Raw genomic sequence first — 20,827 nt, 5'->3', positions numbered from 1 at the left:
CTGGGATTACATTCAAGTCATTGGTGTGGTGGTTTAGATGACAATGACCCTCACAGGTACATAGGTTTCAGTTTTTGGTCACCAGGGAGTGACACTATTTGAAAGGACTAGAAGGTGTGGTCTTGTTAGACGAAGTGTGTCTGGGGATGGTCTTTGAGGTTTCGAAGAGCCCATTCCAAGCCCAGCGTCTTTTGCTTCCTGCTGCCTGAGGATCCAGTGTGGAACTCTCAGTGACTGCTTCTCCAGCATCACATGTGCCTGCATGTCACCATGCTTCCTGCCATGGTGACAGGAGGACTATCACCATGCTTCCTGCCATGGTGACAGTGGGATTAGTCCTCTAAAACTGTAAGTCAGTCCCCATTAAATGCATTCCTTTGTAAGAGTTGCTGTGGCCATGATGTCTCTTCACAGAAAGAGAAACCTACCTAATATATCTACCATAGAAGCAGGGCCCTTACCCTGTGAGCCACCTCACCAGCCTTCAAGTTATTAACAAATTATTATCCTACTCCTTTGAAACCTTGAAAAATAATTTTGAAACTAAATCAAGATCACACAAAAATATTTGCATATAATAAGAAAAGGAAATAAGAAAAGAAAGGGATGGGGAGGGAGGCAGACAATGTGGTTGGTTGTCCAGGGTCCTGGGTTCATTTCTTGTCTGTCACAGTGAAATGCAAGTTATCTTTAAATGCTTAGTTGTCTGTTCCATCAAATAAAAAAAAAAGGCATACAATAAAATCGGGTTTTTTATTTGAAGTTAGAGTTTGTATTTGAAGTTTGTCTTATTCTTCTCTGAGTTTCAGAGTATCTCCTAAAGATTTGCTCCTCCTGTGGATATTCCAAGCCTGGAATCCCATGAAGAAGCTCTCAGTAATCACTATTTTTTCACTGTGTTAACTATGGCTACTTCAACCAGCCAACTGCTCATACACGCCATTCCAAACAGACATTTAAAGCAACCCAAGCTCCGAATCTAGTCTATTATTCCCACTCTTCATACTCTAACCCTGGTGAGTATGCTTTTGGCCACATTTCACTTGGGCCCAGATATATACGATTTCTTTTATGGATTGTAATTGCCTATAAAGGACCAATGCCAGCCAGTTTTAAGGTTTCAAAAACCTAAAAAGACTAGTTTTTACCAGATTTTGTGCTAAACCTACTTACTAGAACAAATACAAACAGAAATTCTCCTATCTAAAAATCATGATCATTTGGAAAAGGTAATAAATATATTTTCTTTGAAGAAATTTTCATCAACATAACAGTACTAGGCTTCCAAGCAGTTTACCTAACCTTACTATTCCTTAAAGTTTTCAAAACATATGACCTCAGATCTTTTAGATACTGTGTTTGAAAAGGGTGATTTAAAAATGTATATATCATTACACAGCTTATTTGTTTCAAAAAAACCTCACACACCATCTGCATATATATGATATAGTATGAATAATTTCCATGGATGGCCAGCATTTAAAAGAATGCTCTTCATACCCATTGTGGATTCATAACCATGCATTTATTGAACTTTCTCTGATAATCTCAACTGTAAAAAATGCAAAATATTTCCACCTGTGTGAGCAGCTGGATGCCAGTGATTAATCTCTGCCCAAACCCATTCACACTGCCTCCGTGATGCAGTAAACCTGCTGCCACAATTTATTAGAAAAAAATGCTAAATTTTGCATTGCACATGTGCCTAGTACTGAGGACTTTCTGCCAGGAAAATGTTCCACACTAAGTTACCTTTACAATTTAAATACAGGAAAGAAAAGCCCAGCAGTGTCTTTCCCCAACCACTCAAATATTCAACTCTACAATTACTAGTCATATGCATTCTTAGTTCTCTCATACATGGGGAGAGGTATTTCATTTCTAGCTCCTCTAATATAGAGAATGCTCTCTCAAAAGAGGACCTTTATTTCACTTCACACAAGTGAAACACTCTGGTCTAACTCTGAAGGTGGAGGGGAAGGTCTTTAAAATTCACAAGCAATGACGAAAATATGGAACCTTGCAAGAGCCAGTCACAATACATGGATGCCTGTGTTAGATTTATCACCTCCTCAAATGAAAGTCTTTCCGAATTTGCATTGTATTGACTGGAGTATCAGAGTATGGGGCTAAGGAAGGGAAGACATTGTATACATGGAAACCTGGGCTAATTTCTCATCACTTCCTACCCCTGGGACGGGACAGGACACTAGTTAGCCTTTCCTAGGTCTTAATTTCCTCACATATTCATGAGAGACTATGATATTTGTGTGACTGATGCAATTAACATGGACTTCTTCCACAGAGAGGGGACTCTAGATTCTTCTTATTTTAAGACTAAGTCTCACTATGTAGCCTTGGGTGATATGGAATTCAAAAATGTAGACCAAGATGGCCTTGAACTCTCTGGTGGTTTGCATATGCTTGGCCCAGGGAGTTGCACTATTAAAAGGTGTGGCCTTGTTGGAGGAAGTGTGTCACTGTGGGTGTGGGCTTGGAGACCCTCCTCCTGGTTGCCTGAGGTTCCTCCGTGTCTTCCTGGTTTCCTTCGGGTGAAGATGTAGAACTCAGCTCTTCCTGCACCATGCCTGCCTGGATGCTGCCATGTTCCTGCCTTGATGATAATGGACTGAACCTCTAAACCTGTAAGCCAGCCCCAATTAAATGTTGTCCTTTATAAGACTTTCATTGGTCATGGTGTCTGTTCACAGCAATAAGACCCTAACTAAGACAAACTCACAGATCATCCTTGTGTCTTAGGGGACTATGTATGTGTGCCATCCCATCTTCAGTGTGAGCTGTGTTATTATAGTATATATCATGAAGATGATTCCTACATACAGAGACACTTAACTTCTGCCCTCTTGGATATTTTCTATTTATTTTGTGTTCTCCCTTGAGGTAACTTAAAGATTCTACTATCTGTGCAGTGAAATAAAGTCATGCCACCAAGCAAGAGGATGGAGCTCAATAAATGTATCTTTAAGTAATGTGTCTACTGTATAACATTGTGTAGAGACTTCAGGTGACCTTATTAGGTAATATCATGTTATGGGACAACCACTGTAAGAAGTCTGTTACTTACTAAAACAGTGTATGTAAACATATACATTATATTTATGTAAGTGTATATGACCACATATACCCATCTTAAAACACAATACTTACTAGAACACACACACACACACACACACACACACACACACACACACACACTAACTCAACCACTAAGCATTTGCCATCTCAAAACAGATCGTGGAAGAGGACCAGAGCTCCATGGATCTAAAGTAGTCAATCAACTAACCTGATGCCACAGACACACCCAGCATGGCGCAAAAACCAGCAATTATCCTAGTAAACACTTCACATTCAGTCAAAGTAAAGAAAGAGTTCAAAGGACTCTGACAGGAGCAAACAGGCCAGTAACCCCTGGAGGTGACTCTGTGGTGCACAATCCACATGCTGACAGCTCAACATGGATGAGAAATGCGAGGAATGAGCAAACCGTTACACCCTGTTGTCCTCCACCCCTGCCTCCCCCATCACACCAATCAAATGGCATCAACAGGAATCTTAGTAACACAACAGATATCAAACCCTAACAGTAAATACATATATTTTATCTCAGGCTCTGTGGTGACTCTTTTCATTGATGAAATACTACAGTGTTAAATGTTGTTAGAATCTTTTTAAAAACCTGAATCTGAATGCTTTGTACAGTGTATGGACACACACCATTAGATTTTGTTTGTAGCTACTTGTGACCTCATTACCAGCAGTAAGGGAATTGTTAAACTGTGATTGACAGCAAATGTTTAGCTGAAACTACAAATGTAAATTGCAAGAGAAAAGGCTGAATAGAATAAACACGTTCCAGTTTCACTTTTTGGATTTCAATTATCACCTAATTTACAATGCTTCTTAATACAAATATATGGCCAAGCACTTTAGAATGACCTGTTAGGATAAGCCCACATTTTGCAAGAAGCCAGTGAAATGAGCAACACATTAGGTCAAAAAGGTGCCCCACACTCCAATAGTCAATATCCAGTCTTAGGACTTAAAATGGCAAGAGCTAAATAAATAAACAAGAGGTCCCCTCTGGCACTCTGGGAAAGCCCATCATTCTGTGAAATTCATTTCATAGCTTTGAGGGCTAGAAAGAATGTTTTAAATATTTTTCCTCTCAAAGTGTTAATATTCAATAGAAAACTAAAGGAAACCAACCGAATAGTTGTGCTATAGCTAAAGATGGGGAGAAAATTTCTCACTCCTCAAAGTTTAATAATTCTACAATTCATTCCCAGTCTTAGAATAAAAAAAAATTGCAAGTGATTTCAAAAATCTCCCAGAAAATGAAATCGTATAGCCCCTGGGGTCTCTCTGGGCCCCTGAGCACTGGCCTAGCCTTGTTCTGAGCTCATGCAGCAGGCATCCATACAGTGAGGAGGGGTAGCACAGAGCCCTTACTAGAACCGTCACCACCTCCCTTAACACTAGATAGTTCCAGGAGAATGTGCCATGACTCGTTTAAATGGCTATCCAACTGTATTTTCTAACATTTGTTACAAATGCTTACAGAAGATCGCAGTTAAAACATTTTCATGGAAGGACTAAAGCATGATTAAAACCATAGATAATGTCCTAAAGTAAATAATGGTTAATCAGCAGGCAGGGTATGAATCTACATGTCAGCATCACAGGGGCCAATGAGCCTATAGATTTTCTGTACTGTTAGTTGTGAATTTAATGTTTACATAAGTCATATTTGATGGGACACTCACATGTAGGGTTCATACCTATACAATAAAGGGAAGAGTAAGTTTCAACAGAAAAAATTATGTTCACCTTAGATTGTCATATAAAACTGACTCATCATGAGGGTAAGAGTTGGTTTTATACAGATCAAGTTTTTCAAAGTCTTTCCAAATTCTTACATATTCTGAGTTATATTTAATATGATCTTAAATATAGACAGTAATGCTAAATACATCACTCCTTGAACTGACTCCATAAAAACTCCATGAACCATCACAGAAAATAGCCAGGGAGGAGTGAGAGATGAAAGATCTCTGTAATAAGCCTCAAAGCACTGATGATGGGGGCTGAAGACATGGCCAAGTTGTTAAGAGCACTTGGTGCATCCCTAGAGGTTTGATTCGCAGCACCTCCAGGAAGGTTCACAACCATTTGTAACTCTAGTTTCATGGATCTATTACCCATTCTCCTGGCCTTTACAGACAACAGGCACACATATGGCACACAGATTTACAAGCAGGCAACAGGTAGTATACACTCACACACACACATATACATACACTCACACACACACAAACATACTAGTACATGTGTACACATACACACTCCCACACATATATACTCAGACACACATACACAAATACATGTATACACATACCCTCACACACATATACACACTCAGACACACACATACATACAAATACATGTACATACATACACATACAACCAGACATACACACATGGCCAACAATAATGAATGAGGAAACTGAAAAGAATACAAACAAATGGGAAGACACAAGGATATTGCTAAAATACACCCAGTGTCCAAACATATGTATTTAATTAACTCAAAACATTAATGTCTTACTTACTAAAATAAGAAATTCATTCTTAAATTTTGTAGGAACAAAGAAAGAAAAAACCTAGCATAACCAACACAATGAGAGAGAAGGGAGCTAGAAGAATCAGAGTATGTCATTCCAAACTATACCACAAAGGTGTACTAATTCTCCCTGCATGGTACTGGCATTAAAACGAGACATACAGCCAGACAGAATAAAGAGGACCCAGAGATAGTCTCATGCATTTAGAGCCAAATGGCTTCCCACAGAAGCTCTCAAAACACACATGACAGACAAGGTCCCATTTGACTCAACTGGGCCCTAACTTGCTGTGTATGATTGGTAACCAAGGGCCACACAGAACTCTTGATCCTCTTCCCCAAATTCACAGGTGCTGCAATTTCAGACGTGTACCTCACACCTGTCAAAACACATGTTTAAATAAACAGTTCTAAGAAAATGCTGTCTGTGTGAGGAATAAGTGAAAAATCAACCCGAATGGGGTTAAAGACAAATATAAACCCCAAACTTTAGAACTACAAGAAGAAATAGGAGGTCACTTTATACCTCTGATCCAAAGAAGGATTATATCTTGGTCGAGAATATAAAAGTGCAGACCACGAAGGAAAATTTAGACAAGTAAGATTATATGAAACTAGAAAGATTCCAGCCTGTAAGGAAGAGACAGCTGAGTAACTTACAGGATAGGAGAAATTTTCACAGACTACATCCATTGAGCAGTTAATATTCAGAATATTCGAGGAAACTAGGAACACACCCCAAACTACGGAGGTGAATTTTGAGTTTGCCAGTCACACTGTGGAGACAACAGATGTGAAGAGTACAGGGTAGGAAAATAAAGGAAGAAGAGGAAGAATGAGAAGAGAAGACAGAAAGAAAAAGTGACTTGATCAAAGAAATTCAAGGAAAAGTAATTTATCTATCTTAATTGTCACTAACTTCTACTTGTGAACCAAACACCCACTGGCCCTCCAGATAAGGGCGAAATAAGTGTGCACAGAAATGAAGGCTAGAATTCAAGTATACAGACCATAACGCCTTATCCAGCCATTAGGCAAACCTTATTTTGGCCCTGTCTAAGTTGGTTGGCACCACAGGCAAAATGTGGGAAAAGAAAATATTTTGAAGATCTGAGCCACGAAAGCTAAGGCAGAAGAGACCAGTTAAAGCAGCACACCCTGAAAGTGAGTTTTCAAACCAGAGCTTGGCAGCCCAGAGAGGTGCTGACTTCAAGGGAAATGTTTGGATATTTCAAATTGTGATGGAATAAAGTAGACGTGGAATTGAGCATCAAATTCTGAAACACTGAACCTAAGACGATGCCAGTCCAGCCAGAAAATACCACCAAGAACAACAAAAACAACTACCCTGGACATTAGAAATTAGAAACTTGTGAAAAAGTTCCCAAGACCTCAGGGACATGGAAACTGGTCGTAGGAAAAACAGCCAGGGTTCCTTGGGATACCAAAGCTTACTTTTTCATGACCGTGCCTGCAGATGCTTCTCAAAGGGCAAGTTCAACCTCTCACCTTCACTGACCTTTAAGAAACAGAAAGAGAGCCATCTACTCATGAATTTCCAGGCAGAGAACTCTTTCACATGTAGCTCCCATGTGAATACAGAGGGGATAACAAACTTACTGACCAAACATTTCATAAGTCTTTCAAGTGTCCACTCACCATATAAAACCCTAATTTAGTCAAACTCCATATTTTCAGTTGTCTGGACATCCTTAACACCTTCTTAAATATAACGAAAAGAACAAGAAGGAAGAGAAAAGGAAGGAAAAGAAAGAGAGGGTACAGAAGGATAAAGAGAAAGGCGGGGAAGTGGGAAGAGAAGGAAGGAGGGAGGAAAGCATCCGATTGTTTCATGGGTCTCTGCTTTAAACATTGTTTCTACACAAATCCCCCCCTCCACACACACACACACACACACACACACACACACACACACACACACGTTTGTAAACTGACACTTCACAGAAGTCAGTCTTCAGGTTAACACTCACTGGAGCAGCATCCTGAAAGGAGACAGGCCAACCCTCGCTTTAAGACAACACCCCCGCCCTGTCACCTCACCTCACCATGTCTCTGATGACCTTCTCCGCTACAGAGAGTGAAAAGCACCTGACTGAACACTTCGCTGAGCAGATGATCCCCTAGTATAGAGCAGCCGAGAGGCCAGCCAGGCATCCTTTAGGGCTGTTCTCTCTGATCTCTGTGCAGAGTCGTTCACAGAGAGAAGTACCCCCTTCTATCCCATAGAAAAATCTATGAACACACTTGAAGTCATGGTAGGCTAAACCAAGCATTTTCATACTAGAAATGTCTCAACCAACTCAGCTAAATGATTACAGGCTTTCCTTCTCTCCTATGGTTTTCTAGACTTGAAATCAGAACTCTTACAGATTAATAATTGCCCTCAACTTCATAAAGGTATTAAGAACAGAACACATTGTGTAGCACAGGTTTTGTAGTGGTGACTTGTGTACGTGAATATGTGTTTTGTTGTTGTCATCTTACTTGGAATAGAGTTTTGTAGATGAGACTATAGACAGCCTTGTGTTGAGTATGCGCTAAATTCCTAAGAGTGGGTCTGGCAATATTGTTCTGCAGTAGATATGTAAGTGGCTATGACTTCCAGGATTTAAATTCAAAGTAAATGAAATTAACTTCTGATATCAAAGTACTTTCCTCCAAACCAATCAGGATTACAAGAAAACCTGGGCTCATTTCTTTGGTTTGTGTTTATTGTTTCTTTGTGTTTCAAATAATCAGAAAGGAAAATTCAAAATGCAGCAGGAACGGAGTTCTGAGGTGACATCATAAAGGCATTTAATGTCACTGGGTCTCTCTTTTCCTCTCTGTGCAGTGGGAAGATTAACAAGCTCCAGCACACTGGAATGCCATGGACCTAGCTGGAACGATAGACTCAGCTAAGTTTCAAAACCATAAAGCTGTTTGTCTGTGTACCATCAAGCCATCATGTACAAACGAGCAAGGGACGTCAGGATGGTTCTTAGTGAACTTCAGAAAGGACTCACTTCTCAACCCTGGACTAAGTCCTGGAATCCACTACACATGAAAGATAGACCAAAGGCGATGTGTACCTAGAAATCCCCTGTCTTGCTTTTGGGTGGCTATATTTCTCAATATGGTTGCCTGCTCGCCCCCGATCCCCTGCGTGTGTCTTATTTCAGCAGCCTTCTTTTGACTCTTGCTTGGGATTTCAGTGTGCTCAGGTCTTATCTTCCCCTGTTATTTTAACTTGCATTTGCCTTATACAGTGCTAATAAAAGAGACAGTAAGATTTTATCACTCTGTAGCCGGGGTGATAAATTAAAGCCTTTCATCTCAGTATGTTAAAGGGGGGGGGACTTGGAAAGAGACCCCTGTATCTTTATGTATCTTAGCCTTCTACACTGGCCAGTCTTCCCTTCTCAACAGATGCAAATAGACACACGCCCACAGATATACTCCTAGTCAAAGATTGGTAAGAAAAGCAATAGTAATTCTAAGTTATTATTTTCTATCCTTATTCAAAAATAATGTTATACTGAAGGGGAAATGAAAAGCCGGTATCACTCAAGTTGTCTTTTTTCTTTCGGTGTTATTTGTAAAGAAAAATAAACACCTATGGTTTACATATGCTTGAGCTCACAGTACCTACACCTCACCTTGGTAGCTGACTGACTCTTCCACAAGAAAGAACCATAAAAATAGACAGTTCCTTTTACACTATTATAAATCTGTGGCCTCGTCCATCCCTTAAGACAAACCGGAAATTCCACGTCCCTTAGTGCAGCATTACCGCAAATACACCACCTACCAAAAGTTACATTTGAGCTGTCACTTGGCATCTAGTCACCACTATAGCCTGAAGAATTCCTGGGGAAACTGTGTTATTGATAACAAGAGGGAATATGTCATCAAAGGTTAACAGGGAATTTTCCAGGGTTTTCCTTCACTTGTGCACTGGTCTCCTTCATGCCCAAGAAGGTTTGACTAGGTTTTACTTACCTAGGGAAGGGGAGAAAACACAGTCACAGATCTAACCATCAGTCTTGGGATCTGGATACACTTAGGTCTATTGGTTATCTGACCCACCCTTTCTCTGCACCCTTGTCTGGAGACCACACCCCTTCCCTTGGGGCAGACCAGATCATGCTTGCCTTCAGTTTCTCAAGGACATTGTTACTTGGGCCTGTTACAGCAACCCTCCCAAAGTTAGTTATGAGTCCCGTGCTGAACTGAGATTGCCTCGGTCACAATCCAACAGAACTTAGGACAGGGAATCCCCAAAACCCTCCCTGGTGCTCCAGCCAGTGTTGGGTCCCCTGGGGCACTGCGCTCACGTGGTTCCTGAGAACCACGCGTGGAGCTCCCACCACAGGCAGGCAGAAGCTATGCGCGGTGCGGAGGAGGGACGCGTGGTGGCGCCGGGCTCGTGGGAGCAAAGAGTTCCCTGCCCCGTGAGGTGATCCCTGGGCTTCAGACAATGTCGGTGCCACTGCGGCTCCAGGGAGTATTTTCAGGAAGACACAAATTTGAATGGGGTAGCAACTTGGTATAAATATTTTTAGATTTATTTTTAAGTGGGAGAAAATAGTAACTCCAATCTTATCTACAATTGAGTTCTTTTTAGGTTGTCACAACACTGATGCTTCTGGCCTGGAACTCACACTTAAACTCTTGGTAAAACAAGGAGTGAGAGTGCCCAGAGGTAGCGACGCTATCTCCACCCACCTTTTGGAAAACTCTGCCCACTCGGTCATGAACAGATGCTGGCAAACCTCGTCCTGGAACAGCGGAGGTCTTGTCCCTTCCTGGTGCATTGAACCCACTTCGTGCTGGCATTTAAAACCCACAGAAGCCAGCTGTGTTTATGACTTGTTTAATTTCACAGGGGATGGGGGAGGGATCAGAAACTCCAGGACGGGACGTTTGCCTCTAGCGAGGGGGACCAGTGCTTGGCATCTGATCCTACCAGCACAGAACTCCAGGGAACTTGGGCCGCTCAGGGTGGAGAGGGAGGAAGGAAAAAGGAGGGGGAGAGAGGAGGGGCGACGACGGAGGGGCCGAAGAGGAGAGAAGGAAACAGGTGAGCTCCCACTGCCTCTAGTAGGAGACTCCAGCACCTTGGTCCCCAGCAGCGCGCCACAGTCCCAACTTAGACAGGCACTTACCAGCTTTGCACGGGTCCTTGTAATCTATAGGCTCCGTTTTGTCCTCTTCGTTCCCATCAAAAGTGTAATCATAATCGAGGCCAGTGCAGACCCACAGCTCCCGGGAGAAAACAATACCCGAGACCACCAACCACAGAAGCATCCTAGGGGAGAGCGCTTGCAAACCCATCCTCCTCCCCTAGAGGAAGGAGGGGACCAGACCCCGAGGGCCGCGTGGATATGCGGGGCTCTAGGGACAGTGCTCTTCTCCCCACTGGGAGGATCCTCGGAAAGACCTGAGTGTTCAGGTGTCCGGAGACATGCGGGTGTCTTCCGGACCCTAGAGAGGGCAAACGCTGCCTGGCTCCCCCGGATGCTGGGGAACTTGGCCAGGGACCCGCGGGTGGGCGGAAGGCAGGTGAGGAGCTCGGCCCAGGGCAGCCGCAGCCAACCCGGCACGGTCCAGGTCGTCCTTCCAGCGGCCGAACTTCCCGCGATCGCGATCGCGACCGGCCGCGGCGAGAGGCGCACGGCGGGCTCAGCTGCCACCGGAGCTCCGGCTCCTGCGCCGCGCCCCCGCCGCTGTCAGGACCCCGCGGCCGAGCGCGAGCTGCAGCCGCCTGCGCCCGCCGCTGCCGCTGCCGCCGCCGCCGCTCCGGGAAGATGAATCCGGTCTGCACATCAGCACATCTGAACTGAAAGGGGAGACCGAGGAAGGGGGTGGGAGCCAGGCATTTCTACGCCGCCAGACCTTAAAAGCCTGCAGAAGCTAGGGAAGCTCTCGACTGCCCGGAGAGCAAAGGGGTGTGAGGATTTGGAGTGCCTCTTTCCCCCCTCCAGGCTGTCTTTTTTACCCTCTTCCTAACTTGAAAAAAAAAAAAATCTTCGCAGCATCTAACCCAATCACTCGCATCCTGCTTACTTATTCATACAATCAGGGTCAGGATCCGGGCCCCAGCCTCCTCTCTGACTTCGTTTGATAGCCTTATACAAACAAACAGACACGAGCGCGCTGGCATTTCCATTTCTATTTTACTAAAGATAAAAAAACCGAATGCATTCCGCATTTGTGTCCACGAACAGCAATTAATAGATGAGGTACGTGTCAGAGCAGAGCGCCAGACCGGGGGTGGCGCGAGGGATCGTGACAACTTCGCTGCAAATCTCTCTATCCTGCCCCCCCGCCCCACCCCCAGATAAATAGGCGGTATGTGTTTCTTTCCCTTGCTGCTGTTGAACCTTCCTACCTCAAGGGTGGAAGAAAAAAGTATCTGACCTTTCTCTGTTTGGGTAAGAAAACAGACTTCTGTCCAAAGTCTCCTAACCAACAAAGTTTTACTAAGAACTAGAGAAATTAATTTAAAAGAAAAAAAATCGAGTTCCAGATCGCACCAGCAGGAAACGCTAAGCCCTCGCTGATGGGCTGGAGCTAGGGCTCACGTGGGCGCTGGAAGGGAAGTTGGAACACTAGCCACGCAAATTTTCTGACAGTTCTGGAGCCGGTGCCCAGCGCCTCCTAGTACCCTTCGGCTTCACTTGTTTGATTTCCTCCCTAGGACGGTGTGTTAAGAGCCGGCAGCTGGATCAGAGAGGTAAACCACTCCTCAGCCCAGCAGACTCAAGACAAACACAGGTTGTGGGAAATTGAGGAAGGGGGAAAAAAATCAGAGGAAATCTCTGAAAAAACCCCTGGTGTGAGCAATTCCGAGGTTTCCCCACATCTGTAAGTAGTTTCCAAAATAGGTGAGCCGACTTCCCCCACCCCCAAGCTTCCGGGGGCCTGGAGAGCTGAGTTTTCCTTTTCTAACACGACTTTACTGTCACTTTAGCAGGGACTATCTTCTGGTGCCTTTGTATCTTTATTTGAGGAACCCATCCCGGTTCCAAGTAGACATTTAGGCAAAAGTAAGGAGCCAGGGAGTCAGTCTCAGTCTCTCTCTCTCTCTCTCTCTCTCTCTCTCTCTCTCTCTCTCTCTCTCTCTCTCTCTCTCTCTCTGTATATACATGTGTGTTTATGAGAGAGAGAGTCTTTGTGTCTGTCTCTCTTAGGATAGGAAGAAACAACCTTCGCTTGTATACTTGCAGCAGAAAAGTAAGCAGATAATCTGGAGGACAACATACTGTTTTCTTCTTGAAGGAAAAGGGTAGGAGGAACCAGAGGTAAATGGAAGTGATTGTTTCCCCTTAGCAAAGTTAGGGTTTCTTGAAAACCACCACAATGATGTTCTCTTTCTGTAGATCTTAAACATCTAACCCCTTCCTATAGAGCAGACCCAGACCACAGGTTTAAAAAAAAAATTGCTTGATAAGGAGGTAAAGACACTGCTTTTGAAATTTCTTGCTGAGTCATGATCAACCCAACCAAAAAAAGCTGTTTGTATAATTAATGCTGGTGCTGCTCCTGCAGGGCTAAGCAAAAGTGCATCCTACATAGCCCAGCTCAGAACCAGAAATGCGATTTTTCTTTAGAAGACCTCTGCTCTCGAACTGCTGACTGTGTCTGCATTTCTTACGCTGGGCCCACTAAATGCCAGGAAACATCTAAGACTCTCATCAGATACGGTTCTTAAGAGTCTGTACCTAGAATGCACAACCGTGGCAAGGATGAACATGTTTTACCATTTATTGGGAAAGAAAATGGTACCATATGGGGACATCTGCCTTATTATTACTGGACAGTGATGTCTGTTAGATCTTCCTTACAGATCTGTCACTGCTTGGTTGGAAATTTTTATCAATTTGGACTAGGGGTGGAGTCCATAGAGAGCTTGCTTAGCGGGCACATTCCCTTAGTTGGATCCTCATTACCCCCTAAAGCAAATTTAAACTTACTGGAGGACGACGTAGAGTTCAAGGTCATCTCAACTACGTAAGGACTTTAAAGCCAGCCTGCAATACATGTGACCCTCTTTCAAAAAAAAAATGAAATAAATTAATGAATAAAAATTCAATATATTTATATCCAGAGAATTGATATCTACCATACTAGAGCATGAGATTTAAGTGGAGAAATGTTTATTTATGGTTAAAGTGTTTGCCAAGAGTATTTGTTTATTTCACAATATTCTGGGCCTTATATTTATTCTCTCTCTCTCTCTCTCTCTCTCTCTCTCTCTCTCTCTCTCTGCGTGCGCACGTGTGTGTGTGTGTGTGTGTGTGTGTGTGTGTGTGTGTGTGTGTGTGTAGGTAAGCAAGGGAACAACTTTCTAGAGTCAGTTCTTGCCTTCCAGTTTCTGGCCACCCACCTTGTGGACCGTCTCCTCTGCTTCCTCAGCTCCTGCCTTAGCTGGCCCACAAGATTCTCTAAATTCTCCTGTCTCTGCCTCCTACCCTGCTTTAGGAATGCTGAATTATAGATGTATTTCAGCGTCCAGCTTTATGTGGGTTTGAGAGATTAAACTCAGGTTGTCACGTGTACCCGGAAAATGCTTTTACTCACCGAAAACCTTCCCAGCCCTAGTTTTCAGTTTCTAAATCTTAGACTTAGCTCTATTTGTAACAAATCAGCTGGGTTTAAATGTCATTCTTTTTTCCTATAGTTGATGGCAGATTTTTTTTTTTGTCTTGAACATGTAAAAAGATCAATTTGGATAAATAGGACTGTGGTTAAGAAGTTGGATCTGAGTGTAGCTGAAGACATATGCAGTATCTAAATTCAATCTCTTCAGGAAGATGAAAAAGAGAAATTGATTTCTTCAGGGAAACCTGCTGACCTGGCTCTGGCATCATCTAGCTGGTGGCTGCCCTTGACCACCACCGTGGCACCTGCCAAGACTCTCAGCCCCTCATGATAGGAGCAAACCATGACCCCAGGAAAAGGACACCTTCATAGCCAACCATCATATTTCCTTTGCTATCATACTAGTTAAATCATACTGTGTGTAGAAAGAATACCAACCAGATATGTCTGCTTTATCATCTAGCCAGTTAGACGAAAGCTTTCCTATGACATTAAGTAACATGCAAATGTATTCCCTTCCCGTGAAAAATGTTGCACAAAACATGTAGTTCCTGTAAAACACAGGTCTGGAAAACTATGGACAAAAATTTTCAAACTTTATTGTGGAGTGAAATGGAGGCCACACTCTCAGCCCAGTTTAGTTCTTGTTTTGTGTTGTTTGTTGTTTGTTGTTTGTTTTGTTTTGTTTTAACACATTAGATTATAACTAGGGAATTCTATAAAGATGCATTCCTAGGAAACTGTCCTCGATGGGGGTCAAAGACAGCCAATATTGGCAACTTTATGCTGCTTCAAATTTTAGAAGAATGATTTATGCTATTAGCATTATTCTTCTGGGTGAAATTTTATATACTTTGGTAAAATACTTTCCTGTGAAATAGACACCATACCTCTGTGAAATCCAACTTTTACATCGTTTTATTCTAATAATTTTTAAAAATAAAACTAAAACTATTACTTCAAAAATTATTTATTTTCATTTTGTGGATAAGAATGTTTTGCTTCATGTATGTCTGCAAACCATGTGAATTCCTGGTACCTGAGAAGGCCAGCAGAGATTGCCAGATCCCCTGGAAATGGAGGCATCGCACAGGGGTGTCTGGAATGGAACCAGCATCCTCTGAAAGAGTAGCAAGGTAAGTGCTCTTAAGAACAACTGAGCCACCTCTCCAGTACCAGCACTGTGAAGTTTTAGGTCATATTATTTTACATGTCACCATTACAGAATGGCCCCAGTTCACTTACCTCTGTTTTAGTTTATCCTTGGCAACACATTTTAGGGCTTCTCTTTTGAAGTTCCTTCATGGTACCAAAGATTAAAACCAGAGCCTGGGGCAAGCCAGGTGGGTATTCTCCCACTAAACCATATATCCCCAGCCCCACAACTAAAACTAATTATAGTGATCTAACACTTAGTCAAGATCTGTCCATATTGCTAATAACAACTGACACCGATCAGCATAGTATCAGCTAAGAAAGAAGGGAGCATATGGCAATATTTGCTTAGAATGAAAGTTATTTGTTGAAGAAAAGGCTTTCGGCTTTCCAGGGCAGAAAGAAAGCATCTTGATGCAATGTATTCTGCATACTTGTTTCTTCATTTGTTTGTTTTCTCTTTTTCTTTTATTGAAAATAGATTTTCTTTCTCACATAACATATCCTAACTGTGGTTTCCCTTCTCTTTATCCTCCCAGTTCTTCCCCACATCCCCTCCAATTCTGATAGACTCTCTTTCTGTCTCTTAGAAAACAAACTAGCTCTAAGGGATAATAATACAACAAAAACTAACATACTGGAATTGGAAATATAAAAAAGAAGAGAGGAAGGAGGAGGAAAAGAGCCCAAGAGAAGGCACATGAAAAGAAACCCCACTCATTTGCAGAGTTAGGAATCCCACTGGAAGCCATAATGTGTCCATAGAGGACCTGCCGCAGACTCCATCTAGGCCTTGTACACAGTCCCTGGGAGTTTATATGATCTGTTACTATGTTGAGGGTCTTGTTTCCTTGATGTCCTCCATCCTCTCTGGCTTTTACATATATTCTTTCTGCCCTCGCTTTCATAGGGTTTCCTGAGACCCTGTGGGAGGTATTTGATATTTAGGGCTGAGTGTTCAATGGTATCTCACTCTTTATATAATAATGTCTGACGTGGGGGTGGGTATTTCTTTAAATCAGTTGCAAGAGGAACCATCTCTGTTGAAGGCTGAGGAGAAACTGATCTCGGAGTGTAGCAGAATGTCATTAGAAGTCTTTTTAGTACAAGGGTTTTGTTTTGTAGTGTATTGTTTTTGTGTTTGTTCGTTTGTTGTTACGTTTTATTATTAACAAACACTAATATTTGGTTTTGTTCTGAGTCCCTAGACTATCTAATTTCAGGTTCTTCATTACCTAAGCAGTGTTGGGTACAGGCTCCATCTCATAGAGTGAGAATTAAGTCAACTAAGACATTGGTTGGCGAATTCCATAAGCTTTGTACCACTCCAGCACTAGCACATGTTGCAGACAAGACACTGTTGTAGATCAAAGGGTTTGTGGCTGAGAGATCATGCAGAGAACCTTCCTGTTCAAAAGACCACAGGAAGTATGACTGAAGATTCTACATAGGCACCAGCTCAATTTCCCTGTGTTCAATAACTTGTGTAGGTGTTCCCTTCAACTCTGAGACTTTGGTGTCAGTTCATGGACACATCTAAGGTCTCAGCAACTGTCTGGTTTGTTTGGGGATTCCCATGTGAGCTCGCTGGTCAACAACTCAACTGGGTGTAACCCAGTGCTGAGACTCGAAGCTTCATTTGGTAACAAGATGACTAATTGGGACTCTGTCACATAATTTGGAGATTTTATTTAAATTATCTTTATATATGTATGTATTTTAGGAAGCTTCTACTGCATGTGGCTTCCATACTGCCCCCACATGGCCCTCACAGAGAAATTTTAACCCAGCAACATGGCTGCTCTGATCACATTGAAAGAACTAGGTCTTGTGATCTGGCTGGAAACCAGACATGGTCTCAGTACAAACCTTTAATCTCCAACAATGAAGTTTACTTGAGGGGCAGACAAAGTAATGAATCAGAAAAACCGATCTGACAACATAAGTCAGAGATAAGATACCTCAACTCTCGGTAGAAAAGCCACTTAAAAGCAGTTCAGGAAGAGAGACTGAGTGGTCAGTTCTGTTCAGTCAGTTGAGTTCGGTGCAGTGAAGCTGACCTAGTGAGTTGGGAGTCAGTGCAGTGAGTGCAGAGAAGTGCAACTGTGTTTGTTCCCGAGTTTATGCAGAGGCAGGTCAGCAGAGGCAGGTCAGCAGAGGCAGGTCAGCAGAGGCAGGTCAGCAGAGGCAATTGAAGCCGGAGGATAAGAAGGAACCAGAAGATTAGAACAAATAGCCAGATTTAGTTTGGGGCCAAGAAGAGCAATTCAGTTAGAAGCTGAGAGAAGCCAGACTGAATCAGTCGGCTTGGAGAGGAGCTTGAGCCAGAACAGCTGAGTCGAATCAGCCAGCCCTAATTTAGAAAGGACTAGAAAGTCTGAGCTTATTCAGCTTCCAAGACAACAATTACATCTGGCAAGTAAAAGTTACTTTTACAGGCCCTCAATTTTAGTTGTTTCTCCCCATATTGCCTTCATCTTTCTCCCATCCCCCTACCCGATCTTCCCCTTCCATACCTTCCTTCACTCATAGGTGTCTGTTCTATTTCCCTTTCCTGAGAGATCTACCTGTCCCCTTAGTCCCTTTATGCCTAACCTCTGTGGTTCTATAGATTATAGCTTGGTTATCATTGACTTAACAGCTAATATCTGCATAAAAGTGAATACATACCGTATTTGTCTATTTTGTATCTGGAATACTTCACTCAGGATCACTTTTTTTCCTAGTTCTATCCAATTACCTGGTAATTTCATCATTTTTTAAAAATGGTCAAATAATATTACAATGTGTAAATGTGCCCCATTTTCTTTATCCATTCTTTTGTTGAGGGACATCTAGGTTGTTTCCCATTTCTGGCTATTACACATAATGCAGCTGTGAACACATTTGAGCAAGTGTCCGTGGTAGATAGACTAGTTCCCTTCTTCCTGAGAAACTGGCACATTGATTTCCGTAGTCACTGCACAAGTTTGCCCTTCATTGGATGAGTGTTCCTTTTTCTCCACAGTGTCCTCAGCATGAGCTGTCACTTTTCTGATCTTAGTCATTCTGACTGGTATAAGATGAAATCTCAAGGTACTTTTGATTTGCATTTCCCTGATTGCTAAGTTGACCATTCCTGTAAATGTTTCTCTGACATTTGAGCTTCCCATTCTAAAATTCTGTTTAGATCTGTGCCCTATTTTAATTTGTTTTTTTTGTTGTTGTTTGTTTTTATTTTTGTTTTGTTTTGTTGATACCTAGTTTTGATGCTGGTTTTAACAGAGACCTTTAAGTCTTTCAGTATTCCCTAGAGGTTTGTGGTTATGCCCTTCGTAACTACTGTGCCCTCATTGTGGGACACTGAGATTACTTGTTCTTTGGGTTCTATTCCATTGTACTTACTTTAACAATTAAAATATAGCCATGAAGTTTCCAGTACAGCCGCCTACATACTTCCTATAAATCCCCAATGCAATAAGAGTTGAATGGAATAGTTTTATCTTTTTAAAAAGACAAGAAGCCATAAATTGCACTGTACCAGATACATGCCAGTTACTTGTCAATATGGTATTATTTTGAAGATGGAGAATAAGCATTGGAAGAACAAGTGATACTTGAACACATTCTTTTCACCATTTAACTCTGACCTTCTGCAAGGTCCTCTGATTGCCATTTATTGGGCTCAGCATTTCTGCTAACAACGCTTACAAGCACTGATCACTAAAGAATATGTCTGACAATGCCAGTAGCCTTTGGCACCTACTGCAACCTGTTCCCTTTGAGCTTCAGTGTGAAGTATTCCCCTTGTGACCCTAGATTTTACTCTAGACCGGAGTTCCTCTGATCTGTCTTAATTTCATGTCTCCCCACCATTAAATAAAAAATACTTAATCATGAATAAATCAGATTTCCATCACTCTAAAAGAGGAAAAGATCTGTTTAGGGTCTTTGGACTCAAAGCTTTGGAATTTTCAGTATTTAACCAGTTATCTTTGTTACTTTTGGTGCTAGTGGTTATGATATATAACAGAGGAAGGGAATTGCTCACCCAAAAGTTGAGGAATAGAAACATAGAAAAATGAAATTATTAGTGTCCCACTCTCTCTTTTAAGGGCACTATTGGTGACCTGTAGATATCCCCATACATTCCACTAACATCACACTGGGGACAAAATTTTAACACATGGACCTTCATAAGGCACTTAAGATAAACAGCAACAGCATGTATGGTGACTGAGAGGCAAATGAGGTGAATAGTTCAGCCACTCAGCATAAAGCCAGCTTTATAAGAGCTCAGTGGCTGTTATAATCACCCATTTTTCTGTTCTCAAATGATGCCTCTCCATAAGGGCGCCACTAATCCATTCAGACTCTGAAAGTCCATTAATAATCATTACTTATGAACAAATTGTCAGAAACGAGGTTTATTTTTCAGATAAAAAGAATGTCAAGTAATAGTACCGTTGATTGTATTAGTTTACTTTTGGTAAAGCTAGTCTCTGACAGTTTGGGTTTCTCAAATTAAACAGCTTATAGTAAATAAACACACAGGGTTTTAAAATGAAAGAAATTTAGAAACGAGCATTGTTTACTAGCCTCCTAAGTAAGTTGTTGCATAACTGCTTACTATATATTTAAAATTTGTGTGACTTCCTTTTAATGATGCATTATAAAATCACCAAGTTACTTTATGACTGATTTAACTCTATTCATCGTACACAGCTGCACTTGGACACTAGCTTTTCTGTATTTCTAAACTCTCCATTCTGTTCCCAACTTAGCTCTGGGATCTAGCCAGATTTATTTTGTAAACTGCACTAGGCTTTTAAGGGGCAATAAATAATGACCTTGGCCTTCATCTTCAGGCATTGTAACTCATTTTGGGGTGGCTTTTCCAACCACTAAAACACTAATTTTACACTATAAAACTAAACCAATACAGAATGTCTGAAGTGTGCTTGTTTATATAACTATTGCTTTTCATCTTTAGACCACTTTAACGACATTAATGTCCCTAGAATGTGTGCATAGAGTTTATTCTCAAGCCACAACACCAGCTCTAAAACCCAGAGACATAGGAGCATCCTCAACTCAGAGGGGACAATTTTGTTCATGGTTTACTTCTCCCTCGACTCTTGCAGAAAACGTTTCGTTTGGATTTACTCTGAGTGTGACAATCCAAGGTGGGAAAGAAGCCCTGTAAAGCTGAGCACAATTGAGAAAACAAATCAGTGATGTAATGGTGGTTCTATTCCTCTCTAGAGTCAGTGGGGCGGCTACCCATGCTGCCTTGCCAGTGTGCACAGGAGAGCCAAGCTGCAAGAGCTAATTACCCAGCCAAGGTTTTGATCCCCAATTATCTAACTATTATAGATGGGCATGGCGGTTTGAGTTTTTGCTAGGGGGAGAATGCTAACATTTCTGGACCATTTCCATGGTTTT

At 42.0% G+C, this 20,827-nt stretch overlaps 1 protein-coding gene and 1 long non-coding RNA gene across 3 annotated transcripts in view; one reads left to right on the top strand and one right to left on the bottom strand.

The window, feature by feature from the left end:
• Nucleotides 1-8,938, top strand: part of LOC108348393 (uncharacterized) — a 74,388-nt gene extending 65,450 nt beyond the window's left edge. The window contains exon 2 of the long non-coding RNA XR_001841618.3: nucleotides 8,496-8,938. This is a non-coding gene — a long non-coding RNA (uncharacterized LOC108348393). The remainder of the gene's footprint in view (nucleotides 1-8,495) is intronic.
• The window catches only part of Tll1 (tolloid-like 1), a 201,182-nt gene extending 189,585 nt beyond the window's left edge, over nucleotides 1-11,597 (bottom strand). The window contains 1 exon segment of one of the 2 annotated variants that reach the window (NM_001106081.2): nucleotides 10,810-11,597. In NM_001106081.2, coding sequence (NP_001099551.1) covers nucleotides 10,810-10,978 — 169 coding nt within the window. In that variant the 5' untranslated portion in view covers nucleotides 10,979-11,597. 2 annotated transcript variants of the gene reach the window in all.
• Between the last annotated feature and the right edge of the window lie 9,230 nt (nucleotides 11,598-20,827).

This window comes from Rattus norvegicus, chromosome 16 (genome assembly GCF_036323735.1).
Source record: "Rattus norvegicus strain BN/NHsdMcwi chromosome 16, GRCr8, whole genome shotgun sequence".
In the NCBI taxonomy this organism is placed as follows: Eukaryota; Metazoa; Chordata; class Mammalia; order Rodentia; family Muridae; genus Rattus; species Rattus norvegicus.
This window is presented reverse-complemented; position numbering and strand designations above follow the sequence as displayed.